An 11,637-nucleotide genomic window follows, 5' to 3' on the forward strand; every position below is an offset into this window, starting at 1 on the left:
GAATGCCGCACGACGACCCAGTAAAAATGGTTCTAGAATGCGACCCAACAGGAACAAGAAGAAGAGGCGCGCAGCGGGCAAGGTGGATCGACCAAGTAGAAGGTGACCTGCGGACTCTTCGCAGACTACGAGGCTGGCGAAGTGGGGCCATGGATTGAGTAGAGTGAAGACGACTTCTTTGGACAGTAGAGGACAACAAGGCCTTAGCCTGATTGGTAAGGTAAGGTGTGACTTCTGCTGACTTCCAACACGAGGAGAAGTAGCCAAGTCGGAGGCACAGATGAAAAATCAGTGCCAGATAGTTGTAAAATGTGGAACTCAAGTTCCAGATTCAGGATGTTGTCGAAACCTGGGGCCTTCATGTTTTTAGATAATTTGATATAGGCCAATAGTTCATCAGTCGTCATCTCGGATTCCTCGGGAAAAATATTCCTCTATTAGGTGAACGAATTTCATCCTTGTTAGTCCCGTAGTTTTTTTTTTTTTTATATATTTTTTTATCCGCCAGTGAACGAAAGTTTGTGTCCGGTGTGCCACAAGAAGAAGAAAATTAAGGCCATCGGTGAAAGTTCCGGGAATACTGTGTGTCCGGTGCGGAAGAAGCAAATCAAAGCCATTGAGGAAAGTGCCGGAAAGACTGTGTGTCCGGTGCGCCACAAGAATATGCAGATCAACGCCATCGGATGTGCTGCTTGCCAAGTATTTCCGCCCAATTCCTTTCTGAAGTACGTTAAACGACCCTGAATCCCAGGACAAAGCCTGGAGAGGGACAAAAAAAGTCCCCAGACAAAATAATAGTTTAACATCCACCAGACTACAGGAAGCTTTCAATCTAAAAAAAATCAATTGTTTATTAACCAAATAGTTATGTCAAACGATCAAAGATTAAACACTTTGCATAGACATTTTTCGCTGCTTGCCTCCCTTCATCGATTTTTTTCGTGGGCGAAAATTTTAAATTTTGATTTCAAAATTAAAACATATTCAAATAAATATGCAATTCACATGAATCCGCAATTCGCCTTTCTACGGTACAAAGAGAAGAAAAATAAAATCCTTCTACGGAAAATGTCCTAGCCAGGCAAATGTGTTTTCCGCTCACGGCTTTCCATTTTCCATCAATGGTCGTGAGTATATCACAAAAGAACAAACACACTACAATTAGAGTACTCCGTATGCTTTTGATGTTAGAAGCAAGTAGGCGGCAAAATTTCTCTTTATTCTGGTGTACTTCAAGATCTTTTGTTGGAAATTTTATGGCAGCAGAAACTCGATTTACGTAACCAGAATTAGTCGGAAATTTATCTTCAAACTAACTAAAATATACTGTTCAATTCTCCAAAAACAAATCTTCTATTCCTGACGAACCGAGAAGCTCGAACTGTTTTGGTGCACCGGTCAGCAACGGACAACCGAGAGAAGAAAAAAAAACTTCATTTATTATACAAATATTTGGAATAAAAATATTATTGGGATATTTGCTTTTCTCCTACCAGGGCCATGGTTTTCGGGTCGACCTTCTCGATTTTCTGCTCGAACTATATTATGTTTTCATTCAATTTTTCTCCATTCCACAGCCTGCTTCTCCTACGGGTGAGATGCGTGTTATTGTGTTGATTGTTGTTCTACTGTCCATCAGCATCCATCTCTCCGCGTTGATGATTTGTATTTTCAACCGCTCCATATGCGATTCTGTAAACGATTTGAGACTTTCGTCATTTAACCATCACCTTGCAAATTCTTTGAAGAGATCCCTTAAATTGATTCATCGAAGTCTTGTTTTTCGTGAAACGGCATTTTACTCTTCTTACATTTAGCGAGGATAATGAAAACATCATCTGAAAATCAAACAAACCTGGAGGTAGCTTGCGAACGTTTAACTCTAATAATTTGATAATATATTGAAAATAGTTTTTTTTCCTTGATTTGTTCTCCGGCAATCTTGTTTTCCGTACAGACGCTGCCGACGCCAGGAAGGCAGTTCCCACACCTGGACTCTACCTATCGACCCATCAACGCATTGACCGGGAACCAACGGCTTTGCTTTTTTCATGATTAGAAATTTTATACCTCAGAAAATCCCGGCGGCGGAGCCCTTTGGAGTGAGAGGCAATCACGCTTACCACACACCACCGGCGCCGCTATTGAAATTAGGTTGCAAAGCACACTAACACAATGCTATATATACTCTCACCAGCATTCCATTTTATGATTTACAGAATCACAAATTACATAGGATTCTTGGATCCTTGAAATCTTGAACTATGAAAAATTAGAAAAAGTTCAGAATTCCGACATTCTACATTGGGTTTTCTTTATTTTAATTTGGAGGTTTTCAGCCGTAGGGCTAGTCCCTTGCACTGAGGACAAAAATGTAAAAATATCTCAAAATTCAACAAGTTTTGCACTATTCTGCGCAAGATGAAACCAGTTGCATTCGATTCTTCAGATTTGATCCTGTAAGAAGGATTAACTTGATCATGTTTCTCCAGTTGTTGAATTTTGAGACATGTTTGCATTTTTGTCCATGTGCATTAGTTTTAAAATCTTAGACATAAAGCAATTTCCAACATTCCGGACTCAGAATAAACCATAACTTAAGATTTCATAATTTAAAGATTTTGAAACTGGAATTTTTTTAGGTTTCAAGCGTAGAATACCCGCTTTTTTAAATTTTTTCTTGAGTTTGAATCTTTAAAAAAAATTAACATTCTATGGCATAAAAAAATGCGAGATCTCAGATTAAGATAATTTTGGCACACTGCCCATGGAAAAAATAACAAGAACCACATTTTTTCACGAATTTGGGTCTTGAAAAGGATTCCAGAATAGTCTAACAACTCACAAAAACGTTCAACATGGGTTCAATTTTTTCAGTAACGTTCTAAAAATGCTCCAATTATCTAAGAATATTTGAGGCTGAGCAAATAGAAGATATTTTTATGATTCTGATAAAAAATATTTAAAATATCGAACTATGGAAAGAGAAGCCCAAAAAAATTAAAAACAATCATAATCCGTTGTTTTAAATGTTTCTACCAGAATCTTAAGAATATATTTAATTCTGGGATAAGCTCAGTCTAAAGTAGTCCAAAGGAAGTTAATTCCACAATTTCAATTATTATTATTATTGTTAAAGAAATTAAATTCAAACCATCATGCTCCTGCTATCAAATTTTCTTTTGATGGGAAATATAAATCCTCCTTACCAACATTCGCCTGGTAATACAAAATCTTTTGGTATTCTGATTCAAATAGGGGAAATGTTGGCTTCGGCAATACCTTAACCTATTATCGTCAGGGGGTAAACAACGTTCTTGAGAGCTCAATTTTGGTATGTGGGTACATTGTGTTTAAGAGCATCCATTGGCCAAATTTGAGTATTCTAGGACTTTGTTCACCGCCCTGACGATAATAGGTTAAGGTATTGCCGAAACCAACATTTCCCCTTCATCCCGGCTGATCGTCACATGTAAACATGTTTTACAAGTGATGGATCTGTTACTTAAGTTTTTTTTTAATTTATCCCGATATGTGAAACAGAGAGTTCAGGTCAGCCCTGTCCAGTATATCGTGGGATGTCTCCTGGAGCACTTCATTATCTACATGGATAGTGTTGTAGGAATCCGTAGCAGATGACGATTCTACTCTGGTGCTTTTTTGATCTTCGTGACTCAGAGCAGCATCTTCGTGGGGCCTCCCTTAGCTCAGTCGATGAAGGCGCAGCTACAAAGCAAGACCATGCTGGAGGTGGCTGGGTTCAATTCCCGGTCCGGTCTACGAATTTTTCGGGTTGGAAAATTTCTCGACTTCCCTGGGCATAGAAATATGCAGTGTTGGCAAAATCAGAAATCAATTGATATTTTCCGCTCTCATGCGCTCGCAATATCACGCGTGATATTGGAATAACATATCATGCTTGATATTGATTTTACAAGCTCCTTTGATATTGCGAGACTATTCAGAACGTGCAAAAATCAAGCTGAGAGTTGACTCGACACAAAAATGTTTCCATTGCAAATCATTTTCTTAGAAAGAGAACGCATAGTTTGCCATCTTTTTTTAATCTTCACCGATGGCAGATACGAAGGGACTGCTGCCAGCCGTTATGGAAGGTTCGGTTGCATTCGGATGTAAAGCAAAAATTATAAAACTCAATCTCACCACAGTTTGGTGAGATTTGCAGTTGGTGAGTTTTCTTAGCTTGAAATTCCGAGCTGCGATATGACAGCTTGCAAAATCAACCGCAGTTGTTTGCTTGTTGATTTTTGTCTACGAAAATCAAGCGTGATCTTGGGTGTTGATGAGATTTGGTTTTTCTATATTTTCGTTTTGATTGATGTCTAGTTGATAGTAAATAGATGGTAATAGTAATGGTTGGTTTCGGTTTTTCTTTTTTTTTTTCGGTTTTCCACGGTAACAAAAACAGATTGCTGTATTTTATGCTGGTCATGCTGTCCAGACCACTTACTTACTTAAGGGTCCTGTGCACCACCAGCCAGCCGTGCAAAGGGCCAACGTGAAAGACTTCCATCCTGGGCGGCTGCTCGTTTTTGCCTTGACCTGGGCCCAGGTCAGATTCCTATCGACTTGCTTAATTTCCTTATTGAGGCTCCACCGCCATGAGCCCCTAGGTCTGCCTCTGCTGCGATGTCCTGCCGGATTCCAATCCAGCGCTTGCTTGCAGATTTCGTTTCCGCCCCGTCGAAGTGTGTGGCCGACCCGCCTCCACTTTCACTCTCGAATTTCTGTTGCTATTGGCTTCTGATGACATCGACGATGGAGCTCGTCATTCGAGATCCAGTTGTGAGGCCACCAGGCACGAATTATATACCGCAGGCATCGGTTGATGAAGACCTGCAGCTTTTGAGTGTTCTCCGCTGATACACACCACGTCTCGCTGGCGTATAACAACACAGATTTCACGTTCGAGTTGAAAATTCGGATTTTGATGCGTTGACTTATCTGGTTGGACTCCATACGTTTCGTAAACTCGCAAAGGCAGCCCTAGCCTTCTTGATTCGTGCACCTATGTCGCTCTTGGTCCCGCCGACCGACGCTATTTGGCTGCCAAGATATTGGAAATTTTCGACCTTCTCCACTGCTTGCCCCGCTACCGTAAAGTTGGAAGGGTTGCCCGTGTTGATATCCAACGATTTGGTCTTGTTGACGTTGATGGTGAGACCCGCCGCAGAGGAGCGTTTGGCAAGGTCATTGAGCTTACTCTGCATATCAGAGCGCCGTTGTGCTAGTAGAGCAACATCATCAGCCAAATCGAAGTCGTTGAGATGCTCCATGGTGATAGGCTGCCAAAGCAGCCCACGGTTCGGCACACGGTCAATTGCACCTACCATGATCTCGTCGATTACGATGAGAAACAGTAGCGGTGATAGTATACATCCTTGTCTCACACCAGCGACTACCCGGATAGGGTCGGACAAGGCTCCGTTATGCAGAACTCTGCACGTGAAAGCCTCATACTGCGCTTCGATGAGGTTGACGATTTTATCCGGGACTCCCTTGCGTCTCAGGGCGCCCCGATTCTCGTGAATGAGACGGTCTAAAGCTTTTTCGTAGTCAATGAATACCAAATAAAGGGACTCTTGGAATTCACTGACCTGCTCCAGGATGATGTGGAGCGTGACAATATGGTCCACACAAGATCTTCCGGCACGGAATCCTGCCTGCTGTCGTCGGAGAGTCGCGTCGTTCTCTCCTGTATCCGATTCAGGATAACGTTGCACAGAACTTTGAGAACAATACACAGTAATTGTCGCACATAGTCAGATCCCCCGTCTTTGGGACCTTCACTAAGATGCCCTGCATCCAGTTGGCCGGAAAAGTCGCGGTGTCCCAGATATTACAGAATAGTTGATGCAACATTTGTGTGGATAGCATGGGGTCAGCTTTGAGCATCTCTGCTGATATGCGATCGACCCCTGGAGCCTTGTTGGATTTCATGCTTCAGATAGCTGCTTCAATCTCCTGCAGTGATGGGGCCTCGGAATTGACGCGAGAGATGCGCCGCACCCTAGGCGGATCATGCCAAGAATTTGATGGCTGATTGGTCGTCGAAACTTGAAGAAGTTGTTCGAAGTGCTCAAACCAGCGTTTCAGCTGGAGAGTGGGGTCGGTAAGCAATTGTCCAGTCGTGTCCTTCACTGGCATCCTCGGGTTCATCCTTGCTCCACTCAGGCGTCGTGAGATATCGTAGAAGAGCCGTATATCGCCAGTGTTTGCGGCTTTCTCCCCTTCGTCGGCCAGGGAGTTCACCCACGCTCGCTTGTCCCGTCTGCAAGAGCGCTTGACTTCCTTCTCTAGAGCCGAGTACCGTTGACGGGCTTCGTTCTTGGCTCCACTGGTTCTCGCCCGCTATATCGCGGCTTTTACTTCTCTACGCTCCTCAATCTTCCGCCAGATCCACTCTTTCCTCTGGGTGCGCAGCTCACCCAAGTTGTTCTCGCTTGTTTCTATAAAGGCATTCTTGATGGCCGTCCATTGTTCTTCTAGGCTGCCACCTTCTGGAACGTCCACAGCTCGAGTCTCAAGTTATTCAACAAAAGACCTTTTTACCGCTGGATCTTCAAGTCGGCGTGTGTTGAACCGCCGCCCGAGTCTCTCCTCCCGTCGCTGGATCCGCGCCATGCGTAGGCGGATTTCGCCGATTAGAAGGTGATGGTCAGACGCGATGTCGGCGCTGCGTTTATTTCCAGACCGCCCAGACTGATAAAAGACGTTTTTAGCTTGAATATAGGGCCCTATTGTGTAGCAGTGACCAGAAGTGACTATTGACTTTACTTACAAAATAGTTATAAAACGATTCGCTACAGCAAATGTTATAGTTACTTAACAGTGAACATAAATTGTAGAATGCTTCTTATATAATTAAACTTTATTACCACACACTTAGAAAAATTGATGTAAATTTAGGTGCTCTGAGACTGACATGTACGAGCCTCAATTTTGACATAACGAGTCATAATATACACGAAATTCAGCTCAATCAAACGTACTTTCGAACTTTTCAGTCACGGAGCACTTAATTTTACATGACATGTTTGCTTACGGCTCATGCTTCATGTCAAGGATGGATTCCGTCACCTGTAAGATTAGGTATTTCTAAGTACACACTACGAAAAAGATATGTAAGTTTCAGTGCCCTGAGACCGACACATGCAAGCGGCCCTTTTGACATAAGAACCAGTTGAAAAGGACGAGAAAATCAATTTTTTAACGAATATCTGTGAAAAATCACAGAAAATCTGTGAAAAATCACCGAACTGTTTACCGAACGTTCAGCTGTTGAGATTTCGGTAAAATTTCACAGATTTCGGTAAAATAATCTAAGTGTGTACATACCTGTGAAAATCGTTAGGGTTTTACCCGGATTTCCCCTACATGAATTTAACAAACTGTGTATAAGGAGGTTTGGAAAATATTCAGGATTCACACTTAGAAATAAATAATTTTCGACGTGACGGAATCCATCTATGACATTAAGGATCAGACGTCAACAAATATTTTATGTAAAATTAAGTGCTACGAGATTGAAAAGCTGGTTAGAGGCCTTTCATTAACTACGTAGACAGTTTTTTGGGATTCTTGACCCCCCTTCCCCTTCGTTGACAATTGTCCATACAAAACAAATTGTATGGGCCGTGGATGATTGCCTACCCCCACTTCCCCCCTAATATGTCTACGTAGTTTATGAACAGCCCCTAACTCGACGAAAAGTACGTTTGATTGAGTTGAATTTCTCGTCTGTTATGACTCAATTCTATGTCAAAGTTGACGCTCGTATATGTCAGTCTCAGAGCATCTAAGTTTTCATGATTTTTTCTAAGTGTGTACGATTACGAAGGAACGGAAACTAAATCTGCAAACAATCATTGCCCATGGTGGGAATCTTTCACGTTGGTCCTATACAGTGAATTATTTCAACTCACTTGACACTTGACTTGAAAGCGAAATTGCGAAAATCAAAAACCGGGCGCTGTTCAGAACTCAACCATCTCACTCGCGACAAAAACGCAAAAAAAAACATACCAATAGTGTGTAAAAAGCAAAAAAAAAAAATCGTAACTGTTCCAAACGCTCAAGTAATCTGTTTTTTGTTATGGTAAACAAGTTTCCCTGATTTTATTTACTTACCTATTTGATAAAATTCAAGTTCTGCATAAAAATTCTTATTATTTCCTATTATAGTTCAATATTATGGTGAGTAATAGGGCAATAGGTTATTTTTGTTTTCAAAATGAGTGAAAACAACTTTGCGTGCATTTGTTGTTATTTTCGTTTCTAACAATTATTCATCGTTTTCGTGGATCGTAATACTAGAAATATCTACGTGTAATGTGAAAAACACCAATAATGGATTCGGAAATGGAGGAGTGAGCGTTTTTATTTAGATTTTGTTTTGATTGTTTAATCAATGTTTGGATTTTTCAGTTCCTATGAGAGCGAAGAACATTTGGACGAGGAAGATCCCAGACAACCAGAATGCCCGTATATTCAAAGTTGTTTTCGTGATATACAAACAAATAACTCGTATAGAATGCAAAGAAATGGCTTATACGTACAAAAGTGGAGGCCATATACGTGCATATTTTCGTTTAATTTTAAAAGAGGTGATTTAACATCATATGCGATTTAATCTGTAATAACAAATCCATTTTGAAAAGTCTTACGATGTAATCCGATTAAATTTGTGATACAGTACGACGGAAAAATGAGTCATCGCATATAAGTCGGAAATTTGCATTCTATACGATTTAACTTAAACATGATGCGAGGTATGCCATTCTAATATGCGATTTTGACTTAAACTGTAGCAATTTACGATACTGTCTGTACATTGTTATACGATTTCTGGTTGTCTGGGATCTGCTGATGATGACTAAAGAGAATACGGGAATCTACAACCTTGAGCTTCCTTACGACCAGCTGGGATTGTGGCCGATGAATGACGATGTCGAGGAGGGCGATGATTTCAACGGTGAAGTAGAGGAAAAATCTGGTGAAGAATAAGTTTTTTCATTCACTGGAATATTCTGCCGTCGACTGTATCGCAGCCAGCAACACCCAAAAGAGACAAACAGAGCTTTTGTGAACGGTAATTCAGTGAACGAAATTCTGGAATCAATTTGGGTCCAAGCCAAAAACTTAATGGATCGACAAGTCACGTTCGAGAATGACGTTCCCAGTTGGGTGGAGAAAACTGAACCAACCATCGAAGACATGCATGAGTTTGTAACTCTGCAAGACGATGTAAATAGAAAACTGTATGCAGTTAGTGTTCTGACACCACGGCTGCTGACGAACTGGCGAGACAAATGTGTCAAAATATTTGTCTATGCCTATTCATCGAAGGTGGAAACAGCCGGGCAGTACCAAGAGGTAACAAAAAAATATTGGTGCCACAAAATCATGACCGAGCGGGTGCCCTTGTTGAATGGAATGAGATGATGCTGCGTTGGCTGATGAGCTACGCCGAAGTCATTGCCACCTCGAGGGCCATCAGAGCTCATGGCTACTATGGGCCAATACAATAAATTCTTGACCAGCTCATAAGCAGGAGGATTTGAAGAAAGCGGAATCTCCGCCTATCGAGCTTTCGAAGTATTTTCGATGGGCTGCTGTGTCTGAAGCAGCTCGTTTACAATCACTTCACCGAGGAATGGTTGTAGCTCGGACATCGAATAGTGCCTGGTATCGCGAACTAGATGATGTGAAGACCGAAGTTTCTCTCGGAATTTCAATTCTCCAAGGAGTAACGCAAAAACTGGAGGCCATGACTTTTCGGGGTCATACTGAGTCAGAGCTTTTCAGTGCGATGGAATCTGCCACCCAACCGGAAGAATCAAGCTTGAGTCACTCCTTGACAGAGAAAATCATGGGTTGCACTGATATCGATCATGCGTAGTAGTAATACGTAATACGTAGAGAAAGGCATTTTTGTGAATTCGTTTTTTTAGTTCGTTTTTGTTGCATGAATTAAAATGATTTCGTTATCTTTGTTTTCATTTCGTTTTTTCGGCTTTAAGAAAAATGGAATAATAAACGTTTTAATCAAGCTGATTTACAGTTATATGGTTTTCTTCGAAAGGTTAGCTGGGAAATACATTAAAATCCATATATTTTGGGTCCTGAGCTAAGCTTTTTTCCGGAACAAATACACCCCCAGACATGTACCCACAATTTTCGAAAATATTGCGGCACGGATACACTTTGAAATAATTCATAGCTTCACAAACTTCCCCAAGTATTAACGCATTTTGTTGGTGGTATCTCCCAAGGTGCTTCTTAATTATCCCGAATATGATTTCAACGGGATTAAAAAAAGGACAGTACGCAGGTAGGAATATGGGGATGATACCAACAGATCTCAAGTAACGGATAATGTGTGGATCGCAGTGGATGCGTGCATCATCTAGAATCCAGATTGAGTGAACTCCTGGATAGTTTTGAACGAGATTATTGTTCAACGCAAACCTACAGCAGCAGTCAAAATTATTAAGCCTGTTAAAAGTTCCTTCCGTCCAAAAACTATCCAGCATTTCACCCAATCCAAGAAAACATAGAAGTGAAACTCTAGGCTTTCTAGAAAATTCTCCTCGGTAGATCAGTTTTCGTCCGATCACCCCATACCCCTTCCTGCGTAACATGTCCTTGTTATTGAATGACACTTCGTCCAGAAACACTAAATTATACAAATCCCACCAAATTGCAAGCAATTCCTGGACGAATCTAATTATCTCATCGTCTCGTATCTGCATTGCCCGCCTTTCAATAGTTTTCCAGCTAAGTCCGGCTTCATGTAGGATAGTACAAATCGACGAAACGCTTATCGAAATTTGAAAATAGTGTTGAAATCTCTGTTTGACTTCATCGAGAAACAGGATTGGTTCGATCCGGTAGAGATTCACCAGCTGTTCTCTCTTTTTGAAACAGATTTTTTTGTAAATCCGTTCACGTTGTTTCCTTCTGAACACTCCATCACGTTCGTATCGTCCAAACCAATCGTAGATGGTCGAAATTGCCTTCCCGTAAATCGTAGCTAAATTCCTCTTCGAAATGCCAAGGCAATAATACACTGTATTACAACTGACATGCTGGCGCCGGACGTTGTGTATAATAGGATTAACCATTTTAAACCGACCTTGAACGTAAAATCTTCTGGTACTTTACATTTTCAAATAGCAAACTCGTTTTGTGTGATGAACTGGGAACAAACAAAAATATATTTACAAATGAAAGCAGATTATAAATAAATAATATCATGACGGAACTGTCATGGGTACAAATGTCGTGATGACAGTTAATTCGGGTGTGAGTCTCACGTCGCGTGTTTCACACGCGCGTTCCGATTTAGTGGGCGCGCGACAATACAAGAAATTGGACACCGACCAACTTTCTGGTCGTTCAATTTGCAGGTCGAGTGAGTTGAACGCCGAATTGAACTGTCTAATCCGCGCTTAAGTGTCAGAAAGTTATCTAGTTTCCATTAAATTCTAAGTGCTTTTCCGGTCAAACTCGGAATAATTTATGTTTGTATGAATATTGCAACTAATTAATTTGTGTACACTGGATCAAATTTGTAGCTTTACTTTGCATTCCATATACCTTATTACGCTGTTA

The 11,637-nt window shown here is 41.1% G+C and overlaps 1 protein-coding gene and 1 pseudogene across 1 annotated transcript; one reads left to right on the forward strand and one right to left on the reverse strand.

Moving 5' to 3' along the window:
- The first annotated feature begins 8,370 nt into the window (after positions 1–8,370).
- LOC135701009 (uncharacterized) lies at positions 8,371–9,922 on the forward strand (annotated as a pseudogene).
- A 184-nt stretch (positions 9,923–10,106) lies between these two features.
- On the reverse strand, positions 10,107–11,147 carry LOC135701038 (uncharacterized). The gene has a single exon (XM_065221746.1). The coding sequence runs from the start codon at positions 11,145–11,147 to the stop codon at positions 10,107–10,109; it is 1,041 nt and encodes a 346-aa protein (XP_065077818.1).
- Positions 11,148–11,637: the final 490 nt, after the last annotated feature.

The sequence above is a fragment of the Ochlerotatus camptorhynchus genome, unplaced genomic scaffold (genome assembly GCF_037179485.1).
Source record: "Ochlerotatus camptorhynchus isolate MF236.1 unplaced genomic scaffold, CSIRO-AGI_Acam_v1.1 ptg000147l, whole genome shotgun sequence".
In the NCBI taxonomy this organism is placed as follows: domain Eukaryota; kingdom Metazoa; phylum Arthropoda; class Insecta; order Diptera; family Culicidae; genus Ochlerotatus; species Ochlerotatus camptorhynchus.

Coding starts and splice junctions, on each gene's coding strand:
- LOC135701038 (XM_065221746.1), bottom strand. CDS start 11,147: ATGGTTAATCCTATTATACACAACGTCCGGCGCCAGCATGTCAGTTGT.